We start from the raw sequence: 19,305 nt of genomic DNA, 5'->3' as shown, positions 1-19,305 counted from the left end.
AAAGGAAGAAAGGGACAGTCATTTCGTTCTATGTTTGAGAGGCTGGTTGTGTTCTTCTGCAAGGGCCTCATCAGTTAATTATTGCTGCTTTCATGTTACTGGTACGGAGATGCTTTATAAGTCAATGACGCTAGGTGGGACCAAAGAAAGAGAAATTGTCATTAAAAGCTAGTTTAATGTGGAGCAGCAGTCATTTAAACTACTTAACTATAATCATAGTCATTCCAGAACATCAGTGTAGGGCAAAATTAGGGGGTTTAGGGTGCCTACACTGCATATTGTAATTTTTACATGTGTTTGGATTGCTTTTTGATGTAATATTAATGAAGAATGAGTGTGATCCATTTCCCTGTTGGAAGAGTTCAGCCACATGATTGTCTTACGTTGAGTCTCCCTCCTTGGAGATAGTAAAAACTCAACTAGACAAAGCTCTTGGCAACCTCCTCTTGCTGACCCTGTGTTGAGCTGAGGGAGCTGGACTAGGTGATCTCCAGAGCTGCCTTCCAACCTGAGCTATTCTGTAGTTTTGTGATAAGGCAATGATGGGGGTGAGTAGAGGTATGCGATGGTTTCTGTGTGCAGAGATGCCATGGATAGAAGAACTGTCTGAGCTTAGAAAGAAAACCTTGAGCGTTATGGTCATGGGAATGAAGGAGTTCAGTAGTGGTTCCAAAGTACGTGAGACAAGATTCTGAACTGCCTTTTGCACTGCATAGATGCAAAAGGCGACAGCCTGACTTCAGGAATCCAGTGTAGAATTTTGTTGGGAAATATGGTGAACAGAGCTTAACTTTGCTTGTTCTCCCTGACTGAGGAGCAGGGTGCATGACTGAGCAGGCTGTTAGCAGCTTGAAATCACGTCAAAGCCAGGTTCTGAGCTGTGCCTTGATTCCCAGCACTCCTTGGTCTCAGACCTAGGGAAAGGTCTGGACACAAAGTGTCCATTCTGTTGATTTTATGGGTAGGTGCAATGTGGTGGGAAAAAGGGGCTTGAAATTTAGCACTGACACTCAAAGCATATTGTGATTTGGCTCAAAGCATATTGGGATTTGGAGACCCTCAAACAGTGCATGGTTATCTTATTCATGCATTTGATATGTGGGGTTTGGCTTTTGTTTAGCAAGGAGATGCTTATGGGAATGAGGTGGGAATCTCAGTATGGAACAAGGCAGATACTGTAAGTTGGTGAGAAAAGAATTTCATTCAAACTGAGGGTTGGGTTATCTTTGGCAGATTGTTGATTTTTGGCTAGTGTAACTGCTGATGTGGTTTTATATCTCTTTTGCTTTTCTTCTTGCTACCAGAGTACTTTGGATTGCATGCAGGTACTGATATAATTGTGTCAAACAGGGCATTTTTCTCCTCTGTCCTGTCTTTGACAGTTGCTTGATATTCTTGTTTTAACTATACTCTGGAAAAGATTGCAAGAGTGTCACCTTCAAGAAATAAGTGTAATTAAAGGAGCTACCACTATGAGTTTGATGGAGCAGCTGCTTTTCTGTTTAAATGCTTTGCTTTCTCAACCAATTAGAATTAGACGCTTTATTTTTTTGGCATTTCCAGATTTTTAGATTTGTCCAACTGTGCACCTCCTCCATGTGTCATGTACATTTGAAGGTCTTTTGGACTGCAGGTAGTTCCCAAGAGTGAAACGTTTCCTTCAAAACTCAAAAGCAATGGCAGTATCATTGCCAATGCAAGTGCTGTGGAGAAAAAGACAGATCCTACTGGCTTTGTAATTGGTTGGAAGATGGGAAGCAGAGGTTGTGAATAATAGTTTTCACAGAAGAGATAGAAACTAATGAAGTTACAGTCTGGGAGCTGTGCTAGCTGGCCTGTCCACAAATGATTTGGAAAGAAGGCTTATATGGAAGTGATGGGGTTTGTAGCTGATAGAAAACTGCTTTCAACAGTTGCCTTTAGATCTGACTGCAAAGAGCTGCGAGAAGATCTCTTGAGTAAGGGGGAGATTAAATGACAGGTAACACTGACTGTGCAAAGGCATGCACGTGGAGAAGAAGCAGCCGTGACTAAACATGCAAAGTGCTGGGCTCTGAATTACCTGTTGTGGCAGGAAATGCAGTGTTGTTTTAAAATGTCAGCCTAATTCACAAGTCTGGTCAAAAAGGCAAGTACAGTGTTGGGAACTTTTAGGAAAGGAATTGGGAACAGCCCAAGGGCATTATTAGGGTATGCCCACATTCTGTAGAAGTAGCACCCGCATCTGTGTGGAGTTATGGATGTTCCTTTAATCCCTTTGGCGTTAGCCCCGCTTTGAGCAGGAGTTTGGACTGCAGACCTGTAGAGTTCCCTTCTAGCACAACTGTGATTCTCTGATCTCAAAAACATATAGCAGAAGATACAGAGAAAGGTAACAAGGGACATCTGGATGGGGAACGTCATCTGTAGGAGAAGTGTAATAGAGCAGCCAAGAAGGAGAGTGTCTAAGAGGACAGAGCTGAGCTGGTGGTGGTTGGATCTAGGTTGGTGTGGAAAATCAGAGTAAGTTCCTGAATTGGTGGTTAAACTGAGCCCACCAAGCTCTGCTCCCTGCTCTTGCAGCCTCTTCTGGTAATCGTGCTACTCAATCTCAGTTGGTGTGAGGCTCCTCTTTGGATTGGGCATAGACACAAAAGTCTGCTCTCTCTTGTGTCTGGGTCTTGATTCCTGCTGTTCCCTGAAGCTCCTGGCTGTGTCCTTAGGCTCCTCTTCCTTATCCCCCCGCCTCCTGGAAACTTACTGCACTGTCCTGGAAACTTGCTGCTTGCCCAGCTGTGTGTGAACCTCTGCAAGTAGTCTGCTAGAAGCACGCATTGTGTATGATGTCTCAGTAATACTTAAGGGTTGTGTGTACATTGTTTTGAATAACACAAGATCTAAAAGACACCTGACTAATTAGGTGTCTCAGAATTAAACTGTGGATTATCCAGGCTATTGGCTTGGCCACCAGTATAAATGGATTTAAACTGTGATTAATAAATTACAGAACGAGGTACTATTATGATGCTATTAAACACAATATCCAGATGCTTCTGCTGGCTCAGGTCTCCAGACAAGACAGGAAAACCCTCTCTTGTCCTGCAGTCGTTCTGTACCTGTCTCTTGGCGTAAGCTGTGTGCCAAGGTGGGATCAGGGACAGATGTTGGTTTAGAGGAAGCCCTACCAGTGCAACTGTTCTTACTGTTCCATGTTTTGATTCAGTGCAACTGTTCTTACTGTTCATGGTTTCTTTTCTCTATTAAGATGTAATGTGTAGGGGAGAAGTATTTATATGAAAAATCTTAACTGTAAGTAAATTCAAACACACATGATTGCAGAGGAATCCTGTACAACGTGACTTAGTGAACAAGGAGTTGACTCTGAGCAAGTGGAGAACGCAGACACTTCTGGAAGTTGTTCATGGCATCTGATATTCTCAGAGACAGATATGTTCAGAGACAGTTACTTCTTGCCAGACTTCAGAGACTTCACCAGGCTTCCCTTAAAGACTGAGAGCGCCTAGCTAGTTGTGAAGGAAACAAGTGATAAACTGACATGCTTAAAACAGATATGTCACAATACAATAAAAATGCATGCACCCTCATAAGTTGGTAGGGGGTGGGCTAGAAAGATTTTGTGGTACTCTGAGACCAGAAAGAAAGCTTTTTCCAGGTCAGATGTGTTATTTTTAGAGCTACCTAAAAACCAGACTTTGTCTCGCATAATATTTCAAGGCATGATTTATTTTTTGAGTTGGAAGGAGAAAAAGACACTTCAAAAACGTTTTGTAGAATGGAAAATTTTGAAGAGCACAATGCGGTCATCTATTTTGATGCATCTTACCTAGGCAAAATGATGAGATGAGTGACTACAAAGCCTGGTGTGATCTCAGCCCAAAGAGAAAAAAGGGAACAAATGTCATCTCTTGCAAGGCAGAGCCTGCACCTCAACCAGATGCACTAATGCCAAATTAAATATTATCTGCATTAGCTCAGTTGAAGAACTGCTGATTAGATGATATATTCCCATCCAGCACTAATGCTTTTTGTTTACTTATTACCTGAGGTACATGAGCAGGGTGTACACAGGATATCTATCTAGGAAGCCAGAGTAACCTGTTGCACAGTGGAAGAGTGAGAAGAGGGAAAGGAGCAGTTGCATTCTGCTGGGAATTGATATGCCTACAACTAGGGAGTATGTGGGGATGTGTAAGGACAGCCAGGACTCAGCAATAGTTTGGAAGGGGAAGACCTAGAGATGGTAGAAAGAGAATACTAGAAAATACAAATGGTTCTGTGGTAGGAATGTGTCCCTCCCTCTCCTTAGTATTTCCCCAAGGCTCCCCTGCATCTCATCTTGCTGAGATGTAGCTTTCTTGTACTCAGCATGCATTTTCCTGGAGCAAGTCATCCCTGTAGGACCTGGTGGCAAAGTGTCTGGGCTGCCCATTGCAAAGAAATGTTCTGCAACACGGGCCAGCGTGCTGATGCTCTCTGCCCTTCGTAGTGCCTGGAGGAGCCAAGATCTGGAGGGACAATCGGGAGTCCCGCCCAGAATGGCAGGGAGGCCAGGATAAGGTTTTGGGAGCTTGCTGGAGCCTCTGGAGTGATGGACGAGAGAGAGCATTGGGAGAGCAATTCCTTTTGGAGATGTGATTTAAATGCTCCAATAAACATGCAAAGCCTTTTCAATCTTTTTCTTTTCAAGGCTTATTTATCTTTGACTTATCTCATCTGGTCTTGTGCTTGGATAGGATGTTGAAGTTCAAACCCAGCAATTCAGGGATAATTCCTAATTGAGCTTGCAGTCAGTCTCCTCATAGACGATGAGTCTCAGGTTTTCAAAGGTACTATAGGCACGGAGCTGCCTGTTCCTAATGACCATTCCTGGGCAGGGCACACCTGTAGGTTCTTGGAGTCTGAGACCCACTGAAAAGATGCAGAGAAAGCAAATGCTGTTTGGAGCCTCACTGGTGGTTTTGATACGGGTTTGTGCCTCATCTTGTGTCTCTCCTGTCAGGCCCGGGTGAAAGATCTAGAAGACCAGTGTCGCAGTCAAACAGAGCAGTTCAGCCTCCTGTCTCAGGAACTCAAACAATTCCGGCTTCAAACAGGAAAAATTGACCTTCTCACCTCTACGCTGGTGACTTCTGAGCTTCCTCTTGCTCTGTGCAGCTCTACCCCACAGCCCCACTGGGAGAAGGGTAATTGCTGGAGATGCCTGCGAGTGTTTTGACAAATGAGTTGTTGTTTGTGTAAATGGAAAGGTGTAAAGGAAATAATGCAAATGTGTAGTTAACTTTTGGGATCTCTCTCTCTCTCGTAAATACTTTTGGTTCATTTTGTAGTCCTAAAGAGAACTTGGCATTTCTCTGGCCAAAGAGACCCCAGGGTGTCCAGGCTGTTGCACTGCTAAATGAGTCACATTTTTAGAGGCTTGAGCTGCTCTGAAGGGTGTTTGCTCACTGTGATGCTCACAGATGATCTTGTATTCTGCCTGTGGCTAAAAGTAATGGACAGATTATTTTATTGCAGAATCGACTGTTCCCGGATTGCTCACTCATCAGAGCGCAAAGAAGGCTCACAATGAAGAGACTGATGAGTTGGAGTCGTCACAGCGGGTGCCTGATGCCACTCTTGGCTCCCCAGTTGCTGCTACCAGTTCTCAGAAACAAGCCAAGAAAGTGGAATCTCAGTCAAACTCTTCAAAATCAGAATCCATGCAGAACAGTCCAAAATCCTGCCCAACTCCAGAGGTCAGTATGAGAGTCCGCTCTGTGGCCTGTGCTTTCTAGCCACAAGGGAATAAAGGCATTGCTGAGAGCACCAATAATGTTGCATTCATGCCCTCCTGGCTGCCTGAAGAAAATGGGGGAAAAACAAGAGAAAAGCTGTAGGAAAAAATTGAAAAGCCCTTGGATGCCCATGTCTGTAATGCTTATTTGAACAGATTGCTATGCTCCAGGAAGCAAACAACTGGCTAGACAGAGTGCTGGGAGCTTGGAGAAGGAGTGAAGTGGGGAGGTCGATTGGTGGGAAGTGTGGTAAAGCTCTTGCTAATCTGCCTTGTGACATCTCAGCTACTGTTAAAACACACAAAGGCTACAAACTGTTATTTTTAACATGCTGAGGAACTGTGTCCGGACTATTTTTGGCCTTGAGCTGTGGATGAGGGGCTCAAACTTCTTTGCTGGTGCTTTTAGGTATTAAAATTTTATTTGTTGAAAAAAAACATGAAAAGATGCTGAGTTTGTGCTAGTAGAGGGATGAAATTAATAGGCTTTTCTTGTTTGTGTCACCGAGATCTCATAGATGGTTGTTGCTTCTCCTCCTCAGGAGCTTTTACGTAGTATTGTAGGGTTCACTTAAGCAGTCTTTCATACTCTCTGCTGTACATCACTCGATGTGACAATTTAGGGTAAAGTAGTGCTGTGAGCGGGGCTGGGTGTGATGGCATGAGAGGCAGCTTTTGCTCTTCTGGTCCACTGATGTATCCTGAGTGCTAAAACCTTCGAGGCTACATTGAGTGCCTCATTGTACATGTGGAGGACACTGAAGTCTTAAGCTACTGAGGCCAGGGTGCTAACGAAGGGATGCTACTGTGGCAGGCAGTGTCCACCACTGTGTGGGAGCTCTAAGAAGCTGTCATGTTCAGAGACAAAGTGAAGGTCCCACCTGGGGAGGAACAGGTATGTGACTGCTATCAATTCTGTAGTGGGAAAAATTACTATTTTTTTAGTTCAAGAGAAAGCTTGGAAGCCACCATGCCTTCATGGAGAGATAAGGCCAGTAGTGCCTACAGAGGTCCATGTGGAATCCTTGGAAAAGAGCCAGCATGCAGAGCATTTGGCTTCAGCAACACATGGTTATAGGAGCACTCCAGAGCATTAGCCAGGCTGCTAAAAGCTACTCCATTTGGATCTCCCTTTGGGTGTTACAGGGTGCAGGTGTTTGTTATCCTAGGACATGATGCAAGATTGCATTACGAGGAGTACGCTACCGTGAAAAGGTGCTCTGAACTCTTTCAAAGATTAACTTTGGCAGTTCATATACTAGAAAAAAAATACCTACTTTGTATTTTGGTGCCTGTGATGGGTCTTCATCAATAATACATTTGCCTTGAGGTCTGCTTTAAAAAGGCATCTTGAATTGGTTCATTGGCACCATTTCAAACAAACACAGGGGGAGTGCATTTCCTCAAAAAGTAAGATTGATTACATAACTCGTTGCCACTGGATGTAAAATTCCAAAATATCAATGAGTTCAAAAAGACTGAGATAAATTTCTCGAAGGTGCTCCTGCCAGTAGCCACCAAATGCGTTCAGGGTGCAGCCTTCAGCTTAGGAAGTCCCTAAGTAGCTGATTGCTAGAAACCGAGAGGCTGTACCAGGAAGAGGAGAGTTACATGCTTGCCCTGTCTCTTGTACGCTTTCCTTCAGCATGTGCTACTGCCTGTTACCAGAGCTAGCTGTTTGGACTAGACAGAGCTTTGGCTGTAACCAACAGGGCCTTCTAATGTTCTGAAAGTACAAAAACATTATATTGAAGTATTTACAGGTGCTGAAGGGGAACTGCCTGAACAAAAGCACTTAGAGACTTAGACATCTAATAGAGCTGTAAGGTCTCCTGTGTTCAGATTACCGTTTATGTTGCACACAGGGACAACTACCATTTAGAGATAGCAAGAAATGAATATACTGAATTATGGATATGGAGGGTGGAGGGGCCCTCCAGAGTCTTTAGTCCAATCTGCTCCTCAAGTGGGGCTGTCACCACCACTAGATCAGTCTGGCTATGGCTTTGCCTAGCCGAGGCTCTATGTTTTTCAAGAATGGAGATCTCCCACCTCAGGGGAACCTGTCCCATGGTTTGCATCACCCACCTGGGCAAGGAGTTTTTCTTAAAGTCTGACCGAAACCCCTGAAGCTGCAACTTGGAGCTGTTGCCTCTTATTACTACTTCTTCACCTTAAAAGTCATTCTTCCAGATGGTTCTTAGCCCAGTGGCCAGACTGGCACCACACATGAGCTTAAAGGACTTGTTCACTGATGTTCAAACCCTTTGAGTCTTCCTTTACTCTGATTTGGGCCATATCATATCCTTCATCTTTAATGCTTTTAGGTGGACACTGCAAGTGAAATGGAAGAACTGGATGTTGACAGCATCTCTCTAATGCCAGAGCCAGGCAGCCAAGGCCCTGCAAAGCTCCAGGTGTTCTTAGCTCGATACAGGTACTGGGTCATTTCTTGTGGTCTATGAGGTTAGACAGGTTATCTCAGAGTTGCCTACTGTACCCTGTTCTCTAGCATTAACCACTGTTAGGGATGGGTATTAGGTTAGACCATGTATCTTATTCCTCCATGCAGTTTTTTGTGACTTGTTATTTCCTGTACAAGCAAATCCAATGTGCTTGGCTTAACAAAAACAGAGTAAGCTCATTTGTTGTTCAGTGAACAGCACTGTGTGAAACTTTTTTTTTTAATTTGGATGGAAAATTGAGTTTGAATTGACACATTCCTTGAAATGTCTGATTTCTTCAGAATAGTTCAAGAAATTGTCTCCAAGAAAATCTTATTCCAACAATTAAGAAAATTTCAGCCCAGGAATCCTGAATTGAAGTTTTTGACCAAAATCATTCTGGTTGTAATTTTAAAGGAAAAAAAATGCACGGAATAAACTCAGATTTTTCTCATAACTGTTGCAATCCACTGAGCAATAGCCACTAGCTATAACAGTTCAAAAAGTATTGGCATACCCTTCAGCTTTTAGACTGTGGATTGGGAGGAAGAAAACTGTGATGATTCTGTGCTTGTGAGGAGCAGATCAAATGTGATCTGTGTCTTTGTGTCAGAGTCTTGGGCCCATAAGGTCTCGCTCAGCTCAGAGAGAGGATAACATTGCTTTGGCATGTTGAAATGCCTTTTAAAGACTAAAGAGCAGGAATTAGCAGTAGGTACTTGCAAAGATAAAGGTTTTTTATGAGGCATTTTCCTGTGATAGGCCCTCTAATTAGCTCACAGATCGCTGGGTGGGCAGGTTAGAACTACCTGGAGTCCAAATCCTATCACCAAGGTATTTATCATTTTCGCACTAGTGAAGCTTTTGGACTGCTGTTTAAAATGTGGAGTTACGGCACTGAGAGTTGTATAACTTGGATCCTGAGGGCTGGATAATTATGAAGAAAAAGGCTAGAAACCTTTTCTTCAGTCAATTCTTGCGCAAATCAGCTCATTCTTAGGGTTTTAAACATGCAAATTTTGAGATTCTGTGCTGTGCTTGTCCATGACAGTCGTATGGCTGATAAAGTGTACCTTAAATGTTTGGGGCATTTGGGGTTGTTTGTGGGGTTTTTGTTTTGGTTTGGTTTTTTTCCCCAAACTATTTAGTACATGAAACATAGAGAACTATCTACATAAAATAGTTAAGAGTGCAGGTGAATTTAAGGATGTCTATTTTAGAAATGCAGAGTCCTACAACTTACCTACTTGGTACACTCAGAAACAAAACGGGCACTCAGGTAATTAAAATCTTTTTTAAAACACTTTCTTGAGTCACTCTGATCTTTTCCTTCAGATGTCACAAGACAACTGTTCTGCTACCTAGAAAATTATTCCTAGCTGCTATTTGAACATGGAGCTATATGTTATTAGTTATATATAAAACCGTGAACTAGAGTGTTGACCTGTGTCTGTGGAATTTGCTGCTTGCAAAAGCTGGATGCAGTCTCAGTGAATTGTAAGCTGATCACAGCTTGAGTATGTTGCTGTGAAAGTTTCTATACAAAGTAAGTCTTCATATTGTAAATATTTCAGCTACAATCCTTTTGATGGACCTAATGAAAATCCAGAGGCAGAGCTTCCACTGACTGCTGGAGAATATATTTACATCTATGGAGACATGGATGAAGATGGCTTCTTTGAAGGTGTGTTGTAGTAGAATGAAATGTGACCAAACTGCTGTGGAGAGTTGATCTCTTTTAAAAAAAATGAGAGAGGAATTTAGCGAACCTTGAAAACTCAAGATAAAGGTTTTCTGCCCAATGTTAGTCTGTTAGAGGGAAGAGCAGATTCTCTTGGAAAAGGGTTTATTTATGTCATGATTAAATTAAGTCTAAAACATGAAATCCTGGTCCAGTGATTTCAGTGGGAATTTTGCCACTGCTTTCAGCAGAGCTCCAGGTTTCATCCCCATATGGTTCCCCCCTAGCCATGAAGAGGAACATGTTCAGCCCTGGGCACCTTCTGCAGATGGTCTGTTCCCTTCTTTCCAGTGACTGTATAGTGAGCCAGAGACCGTAGGCAGTTGATAGTCTTGATTACCTCTTGCTCTTTTGGCAGAGTAGGGTAAGCAGCCCAAACTACAGTCATCCTATTTGGTGTTGTACAGTGTGTCTTTTGGCACCTTTGAACATGATCCTGGTTGACTAATAGGCAGATGGAATTGAAACCGAGAATTGTGGACTGTAAATTTGTAATGAAGTTTCTTTGTGGAGCTGGCTTACTTAATGGGATGAAGGATCCTAATTTACTGAGGTGCTTTGCAAGAGCTGAGGCAAATGCATGCCATGTTGCACTGCTTGCTTGTTGACTGTTTTGGCTCTTTCTTTCTATTTCCAAGCTTCTCATGTATTTATTTGTTTGTTTGTTTATTGTTTAAAGAATAAAAAGGTTATTCTTTACTAACGTTTTCTGCTTTCCCTGCTTTCAATTGATTTGCTGTAGGTAGAGTTTGAAAGGGGAAAGTAAGTGCAATCCCTACACACTGTTCATTTGACTGTGATTTGATGGTTCTTGCACGTACCAAGAGTGCTGTGGTATCAGTCATCCTTGTGGGTCCTTTTGGGACATCTTTATTACAGAAGCTAACATAACAAAGGAGGGAACTAAAAAGAAGGCCAGAGTTGAATACAGAGCTGGAAAGATGGACTTTCTTGAGGAAGTACTACAAAAAACAAATCTGTATGGCTGGGAGAAGACGTAAAGTCATCAATCTGCATAGTTTGGGAAGGCTAGAAAAAGACACCTAAGTTAGTGAAAGAGCTGTGATGAGGAACAATAGGATAACGAAGAAGGAAAAACCCATAAGCTAATTACACAAAACAACTTTCTAGTTAGTTGGCTCTAGAATGTGTGGATCAGTGCATCTTCTCACTGTGGGCATTAGGATCTAACTAGGGCAGGCTTAGGAAATGCAGGAAACTTTGTCAGGAATAACCTTCCAGAGGTTTTTCTTCATTCCTGACTGCAGCGTAGTTATGACCTAGCATAGACGTTGTCACATTGTCTTCACAGATGGGTTGGAAGGCTGAATGGTAGGTGCAGTGGTAACAGGTTTCCTGTTTTTTGTTTAGGGGAGCTGATGGATGGCCGGCGAGGGCTGGTCCCCTCCAATTTTGTTGAGCGAGTTTCAGATGATGACCTCATGACGTTTCTGCCTTCGGAGCTGAATGATCTCACGCATAGTTCATACCAGGAGAAAAGTTTTGTCAGTGCAAGCACCAGCAGTGGAGATAAGAGTGATTTCTCCATTGAAGAGAGTAGCATCAGTCCATTGGCCAGTAGAGCAGACGGAGACCAGGAGGAACCTGTTAGTCACACAGCAGTGCCTTACCCAAGAAAATTGACTTTGATCAAGCAGCTTGCCAGAAGCATAGTAGTAGGCTGGGAACCACCACTTTTGCCAGCTGGCTGCCCAGATATACAAAGCTACAACATCTATGTGGATGAGGAGCTACGTCAAAATGTGAAGAGTGGCTTTCAGACCAAAGCAGTGATTGAAAAGCTGGATTTAAAGGCAAAAGCTTACCGTGTATCTGTGCAGAGTGTGACAGAGCAAGGCAGTTCCGATAAACTGCGATGCACTTTCTTTGTGGGGCAAGATTCTTGTGTGGCACCAACTATGCTGAAAGTCAGAAGCGTCACTGCTACGTCAGCAGAGGTCATGTGGCTTCCCTGCAACAGCAATTACAACCATGCAGTGTATCTCAATGGGGAGGAATGTGACATAACAAAACCTGGGGTCTACTGGTACACCTTCCGCAACCTGCAGCCGAGCACTCAGTATGTTGCCAAGCTGGAGGCCCGGCCCTTGAAAACACCTTGGGAAGAGGTCCCAGAGGGGCAGGAGCAGAACTCAGCTGTGATACACTTCACTACCCCACTAGCAGGTATCAGAGCAGTCATGTCCATTGCCACTGTGCATGGAGCGCTTGGAGCAGTGTGCTCTGTCATTACTTCGCTATGAAGCCTTGGGGCAAAAGGGAAGCAATGTTTATTAGGTCCCAAAGCCTGAGATGCTGTTCTGTGTTGTCTTAATGTTTTTCTATCTTTATTTTAAAAATTTATTATCTCTTTTGTTTTTGTTTGCTCTGGGAAGACATCCCCTTTGCTGATTTGAGCAGCATGCCTCTCAGGGCATGGAAGATCTGGTTTGCCATGACCTTGCTCTAAGGGTTGCTGCATCTTAGCCTCAGCTACTTTTGCAAAGTCCTGTTTTCTGTGCATTAAAGCTTTCACAGAACAAGAGCGCCTTATTTTCTCTGGTTCTGTCTATCATTTCCCAAGACTAGCCTGGCTATTCTAGTATGGTTCTGCAGTGGCAAGTCTGGTGTGGGAGTTTTCTCTTTGATTCTAACCAGGATTTAGTTTAGCTTTATGCAGTAGTCAGGTAAGCAAGAGGAAAATATGTTTGGTCTCTCACAGGCACACCTGATGCTCCTTTGGATGTCCAGGTAGAAGCTGGTCCCTCACCAGGTATCCTCGTTATCAGCTGGTTACCTGTTACCATTGATGCCGAAGGATCTTCCAATGGAGTTCGAGTCACAGGTTACGCGGTGTATGCAGATGGACAGAAGGTATTGTGCTGATGCTGTGTGAGGCTGGTGTTTGTGCAGGTGGGTGGCTGGAGGCTGGTGCAGGGGTTGCGGGCAGTTGCAGAGCCTCAGGACCTGGAAAACTTGATCCAGTAAGCATGCTATGAGGAGGCAATGACAGTCCTTGGCCTGGAAAGGAATGATGTCAGAGAAGGGACAATGCTTGGGCTGTTTGTTTTGACTAATGCACACCAAAAAAGACATCTGTCCAGATTTTTGATGTGTTCTTGATATAACTGAGCTAGGACAGTTCCTGTGGCAGGACACTTCACTAGCAAAACAGGACAACTAGTGTCAGCCTCCTCTGTCTCACCCTAGGCACTAGCCTGATCCTTGGGGAAGCAATGGGCTCAATGAGCAATGAGTCCACAGGGCATGGACAGAGTACAAGTACACAACTCTGCCACCACTTGGGGCTTGTCTCTGGACTATGAGGATTGCGGTTTAGTTCTCTAGTCCTTTCTTAAATTAGGGACAGGTGAAGGCAGAGGTGTAGAAACACCCCAGGGTGCAGTACGAATACTGGTAAAGAACCTCCAAGGATATTCTGTATTAAAAGTGGCCTGTGGTCTTCTGCACACATGATGATGTGCCATTGGCCATGGGAGAGACAAGCCACAGCTGTTTAAAGGAGCACAGTGCAAAACAGTGGTGCTGTGTTGGATGATTGCTCTTTTATCATGGCAATGCTTTTTCCTCTATGCAGGTCAAAAAAGGAGGAATCTGGGAAGGTAGGTGAAAGGGAGGCCAAAAAAAGGGATAGCATTTTAAAGCGTAGGGAACAAGGAGAGTTAAAACTTGGAGTAGGAGGGAATATAGTCAAATTTTATGGAATAACCAGTTTCTCAAATGGTTATGGTAACAATTTCTCTTTACTCTTCATTCTTCCCTGATATTGTGCAGAAGGGTGAGAGTTCTGCACACCTGCTCTCAAGAGCTTTGGGGTCTGTTGTTAACTTTGGCTTCAGGAATTGCCATTCTCAGAAGGACTGTGCTGTGCACAATAAATAATTGCTCCCTGTTTATTTGCTTGCAGGCAATAGAAGTTACTTCTCCAACAGCTGGGAGTGTCCTGGTGGACTTGTCCCAGCTTCAGATGTTCCAGGTGTGCCGGGAGGTTTCTGTGAGAACGATGTCTCTGTACGGGGAGTCGGTGGATTCAGTTCCAGCCCAGATTTCCTCGGTCTTGCTGCGAGCCTCTCACCGCTCTTCACCTTCAGATTCTGCTGTTTCTACCACTTTTACCCCTAGACTGCTCCGTGGAGAACCCAGGGGCTCTCTGACTGCATGCAGCCCACCCACACACCAGACGGCTGCACTCCTGCTTGGACAAAAAGTTCCCACTGATAGCTCAGATGCCAAATTGACTGATCTGTCCTCCAGCCATGATGGCTCAGCGCGATCTCTGCCAGAGAAAGCCTCTTTACTGCCGCACCTCTCCTCTCCCAGTGCTTCCTTGGTGCAGGTTTTGGGCACTTCCCCACAGGGATCGGATGCTGCACGAGACAAGAAATGCCTGACTGTGCCTCCTCAGCAAGCTGGCAGCACAGTGCTCCCCGGTGAGGGCATGGAGCCTGTCCCTTCAAGGGAAGCAGAATTGCAAGGCCTGGGCAAAGGGAAAGAGGTGCAGGTAAGTGCTTGCATCTCCTGCCCAGTACCACATGTGCTGGGAAGGAGAATGGATCATTTTGGGGAAAGGAACAAAATGCCACTGAGCATCTTTCTCTTTGTGACACACTGGTGCCTTTGGGCCATCATCCAGTGGTTGACAAACCAGCAGGGAGTATTGGCTGCTGTTGTGTCCCTGGAAGAGCAGATGAAGCTCGCCACTTGATTGCATGCGTGCAAGCAGGTCAGGAAGAGAGTCAGGAAAGCAAGAATTCATCAGAGAAGGTGAAAAGGATGTTTCCACTGATGATGATGTCAGTCTTAGTCTGGCATTGTTGTGCTCTCTGACTTGAAGGGGCCTTCTCCAGTCTAGTGGGTTTGCACAAGGCAGAGTAGGCACTCTAGCACGGTGGAGCATCTTAGTGGACTGCACAGCGAGGCAGCCATGTCTGGAGAAGAACTGGCAAGCTGTCATGACATTGGGTATTTGGAATCCTGTAGGGTGCGTGAGTGCTTTCAGGGCTTTTTTAGGACAATGGTGAGGATGTCTGAGAGCCCCATAAGAAAACAGGTAAATGATCTGCAAAGCGCTTGCTCTGTGGCAAGATTGAAGTGGGTCCTCTTGGTGTGATGTATTATATCAGGAAAAAGGATCTTTTTCCCATTCTGACCTTTGACATCGGGGACGCAGGGGAGTGCTTCAAACTGTTAAATTCAGCATGACTTTATTAATCATGGCAGTGTGAGCTTGCAAAGGCTCAGAGTTAGACAAAAGCAGGGAAGACTTCTGATAATTGCTGGAGCATCAGCAGCTGTGTGGGCCCAACACCAAAGGCCAGGTAAATACACAGAAGAATTGAGATGTTGAGTCCAAAATTTCAATCATCATTCTTCAACCCCTGGTCATTTGCTGCTCACGGTGCCTCAGGTCAATCGTTGTGATTCGTTGCTCACATTTAGATGTCTAGTGTAGATGGCTACGCACAGGTGGGTTGCTTTGCCTCCTTTGTAGTCAGTGGAGTGAAATGGGTGCTTCCAGGATGCAAATCATCCTTCGTGCTCGAGATGTCTGTCTTCACTTGGCTGTCAACAAAGAGAAACAGAGAGAAGGCTGTCAACAAAGAGAAGGATCCTAGCTGTCAGATTAAACATGAGATCTAGACCTGTCTGGCTTTTGCCTGAGGCCAGGGGACATTTAGAAACTAGGCGCTGCAGTGTCTAAATCTCCTTAGGGGTCTGAGCCTGTAAATATTTTCAAAGTGTGCCTACTATGTAAGGACAGGGTTGTGCTCCATTGCAAAATACAGTGGAGGCTGCCTTATTTTAGACCGAGGGTTAGAGGAGGGGGTGGTTGATGAAGGCATACCTGCCTTACCCTCCTTGTTCCTGGGATTCCGCTCCTCCATCTCCCAGAGGCTTTCTTAAACACCAGACTGAACTGACTGGAAGACAGACAAAAATTTAAAATTTCTGTAATCCAACTAGATGACCTAACCATGAGTCTGTGCAGTTGTACTCTCTATGTATATTCTTCTTCATTAATTCCCCTTTTCTTCACAGCCCTTACCAGCTCCAAGAAGTGCTGGGGCAGTGTCCTCACCTCCAGCTCAAGCTAACCTGCAAGCTGGTGTGTAGGACATTCCTCTGGCAGATGAGAGTGGGAAATGACCTTGTTTTATAGCCTGGGCTCTTCTTCTTGCTGCTCTAAAACTAGTTATTGTCAATGCATTTCTGTGGCTTACATGAGCCACGTGTGGTGGCCAGAGCTGCAGCAGTGGAAAGACCGTGTGTCTGCTTGCACCTAATGGCAGCAAGGGGTTTGTTCCAGGGCTGGCCAGCCTTCCTAGCTGCAAATTGCCTGCCAAAATATTCATATGCTAACAGCGCAGAAAGCTTAGTGTTTGTGTCAAAGAGTTTGGGGTGGTAAGGGCGCACAGGTATTGCATGATATCTCTACCAGGTTTCATTGTTTGTGATGACCTTTTTTTGGTTTGTTTCCCAGATGGAGCAATCCATAACCAAAGCGCCAGAGCTGGAAAGCCCATCTAAAAGTAGTCTGGAGATACGTATGGAGACCTGCCATGCATGCTCAGTGGAAGAGTCACCAAAAGGTCCCAATGCTGAAAGAGAGAAAGTGGCAAAGGAGAAGCACTTGACCACAGAGCCTCTGCCTTCTCCCAGCCAGGCTGAAGGAACAGAGAGCACCTTCCGGGACACAAGTGTGGGTGGGAGCAGCTGCCAGGAGTTCCTGAGGTTGTCCCCTGGCAAGGAGATGATGAAAGAAATGTCCAGAGTGAAAAGAGAGGTTGGTTTAACCTTGGCTGAATGTCTCTGCCCATGGAGGGATGTGAATTGTATTTGACACCCCTAGGTTTTATAATCTTATGCAGTACTGTTCTTCTGCAGGCTATAAAACATGTCTGCCAGTTTTGTGCATCTGTGTGTGCATGTACACACGTGCCAATTGCTGCATTGGGTGCTGCCCCATTTATTTCCTGGCACACTTTAGCTGTATGTATACTAGAGAAAGGTAAAATGCTACTTTATTGCTGAAACAGAGTGCCTGAGAGGACTGAAGAAATCTGTTTTGCTTTTCAATAGCAAGAAGAAAAAATGTCTGAAATGGGAAGACGACAGCTGACCCTTTTTGCTGAGCACAACCGTAGTTCTGACCTTTCAGATATTTTGGAAGAGGAGGAAGAAGATGAACTGTCTTCAGAAGCTCTGGAAGAGAAGAACTGGGACCAGAGAGAGCCATGTTACCAGGAGAATGGGGAAAAGGTAACTTGTAGCAGAGTAATGCTTGTGGGGAGCACCAGTGCAGCCATCCCATGTCATCAGCTCACAGGAGGAGGTGCTGGTCTGAGCCCAGCGCTCTCAACAGTGCTTGGCTAAGTTCCTGCCTGCTCTGCTTTTACTCCCTGTGTTGTCTTAAGCTAGTGAAAATGCAAGTTCTTTGAGAGGGAAGGGTGTTTATATGTAATTAAACTACCCAGGGTTTAATTAGTTGGAAAAACACACGATGTAATGTGAACTTTAGAACCCAGGGTTAAAAATCAATCCTATTGATCAAGTTCTTAATATAGATATAAACAGTGAACACGTAGGAATCTGTGAAGTCCACCCATCTGTCGATCCTGTACCAATCCACCTTCCCTCCTAAGGCAAAACAGGCATGTAATATTTTGGCCTCAGTCCTGCAAGCTCTCCTGAATGTGAATAACTTAGTGCAGATTATTTTGCTTAGATCTTGGTGCTCTCTGTAGGAATGGATGGCTTGTAGGAATGGAGCCATGGCTTTGCAGCTCAAATGTTGCAAGTGAGGAAATACTGATTGACCTGAACTGTGAGTGATGTTAATTCATGTTACAAGTTCAAACAGCTAAAACTAGTTAGTGTGTTATAATGCATCTGTGACAGGTAATGTGCTTAAAACCGCATGACTGGAAAGTGGTATGTAATCATACAAATTACAGCAGTTGAGATGAATGTGCATGAGGGAAAGTACTGAGGTTGAATGAGAAATTAGAAAGATTTGCAGGAAATGTGATATGCCTGTATAGCAAGAAAGTACCCTCTTTTTTTTTCATGTGACCAAAGAACATCTGTAGTTTGATGCTGACCTGTGTGCCTGCTAGCCTGCAGCACAGATGGAATGGGTCTGGTGAGCATTAAATGATCAGTAGCAGACAGTGTAATGATTCTGGAGTAAAGTTGCTGCTGTTCCTTTTCTCCTTCTGAAGGGGGTTCTGCGTCCTGGGTGGGGAGGTTGGACCTGCAGTGCAGTGTGTCAGGAGCCCCAGGAGAGCCTAGTGACTGGAGATGCTGGGGCTGCCTGGGAAGGAGTTGTTGAAAGGGCTTCCAGTTGTTGGGATTGCACCGGGAAAAAATGGAAGAAACACAGTTTCCCTGGAAGGAGAAAAGAGAAAATAAGAACAGTCAAGAATGCCGTTCCTTGTCTCTTTTTCCTGTATGTTTTTGTTGGGTTTTGTTTGTTTTGGTTTGGTGGGGTTTTTTTCTGAAAAAGAAACACCAAAACCCCATGCACATCCTGTTGAGATGGGAAAACTGGTGTTTCTTGGCCTGATAAAGTGATTGTTTTCTGTTCTGGCAGTGACAAGTTGAGGGTGTGAGCGCAACAAGATGCTGAATGTGGAGAGGGCATCAGGGGCAGGAAGCTTTAGGGCACAGAGCTCCCAACACTGCCTTATAGAGTCAAGGAAGAGGGCGACTGAAGCTGGCCAGGTCTCAGCAGGGCTGTTTTCTAGGATTCTGTGTATTTAGTAACATTTTGGGTTATCTCAAGACTCCTCAGCCAACTGTTTCAGGATTTGGGGAATGAAAGAATGGAGGGGTGCTGCTTTTAAAATGTTTAACCTCAAATAAGTTGTTTAATTTCTGAAACCATTTATTATACTAAAACTTAAAAGCAAAAGCCACAACTTTGTAAACAGCTAAAATAAGTCTTAGTGAACTTATTTTATGGTTACAGTTATAAACTTGCATGTTCCTAATTGGTGCTAACAAGGGAGGAGCCTAGCACACGCATCCTGTAAAGAGAGTTTGAGGAAGCTGAGCTTGTTTGGTCTGGCAAAGAGGAGGCTAGCAGGAGATCTTGTAGCTGCCTACAACTATTCGAAGGATGGTTAAAAGGATGAGCGAGCCAAAGTCGTCTTGTTTGTGGCAGATGATATAAAAAGAGGCAGCAGTCATGAGTTACTGTTTGAGAGGTTCATGTTGGAGATTAGTCCAAACTTCTTTCCCAGGAGGGTGGCGTAGCCTTGGGACAGGTCCCCAGAGAGATGGGGGATCTCCATTCTTTGGTGTTTTCAAGCCTCAGCTAAGCA

The 19,305-nt window shown here is 44.5% G+C and overlaps 1 protein-coding gene across 6 annotated transcripts in view; it reads left to right on the top strand.

The window, feature by feature from the left end:
• The window catches only part of TSPOAP1 (TSPO associated protein 1), a 50,451-nt gene that overhangs the window by 11,353 nt on the left and 19,793 nt on the right, over positions 1–19,305 (top strand). For 5 of the 6 annotated variants that reach the window (XM_072882089.1, XM_072882092.1, XM_072882090.1 and 2 more), the window contains 9 exons: positions 5,000–5,183; positions 5,515–5,735; positions 8,101–8,210; positions 9,792–9,901; positions 11,330–12,145; positions 12,681–12,832; positions 13,887–14,480; positions 16,461–16,763; positions 17,060–17,239. In XM_072882089.1, the coding sequence (XP_072738190.1) occupies positions 5,000–5,183; positions 5,515–5,735; positions 8,101–8,210; positions 9,792–9,901; positions 11,330–12,145; positions 12,681–12,832; positions 13,887–14,480; positions 16,461–16,763; positions 17,060–17,239 (2,670 nt within the window). The remainder of the gene's footprint in view (positions 1–4,999; positions 5,184–5,514; positions 5,736–8,100; positions 8,211–9,791; positions 9,902–11,329; positions 12,146–12,680; positions 12,833–13,886; positions 14,481–16,460; positions 16,764–17,059; positions 17,240–19,305) is intronic. The other variant, XM_072882094.1, reaches the window with a different exon arrangement.

Source organism: Ciconia boyciana, chromosome 17 (assembly GCF_034638445.1).
Source record: "Ciconia boyciana chromosome 17, ASM3463844v1, whole genome shotgun sequence".
Classification (NCBI taxonomy): domain Eukaryota; kingdom Metazoa; phylum Chordata; class Aves; order Ciconiiformes; family Ciconiidae; genus Ciconia; species Ciconia boyciana.
The sequence above is the reverse complement of the archived record's forward strand: the minus strand, read 5'-3'. Positions and strand labels throughout refer to the sequence as shown.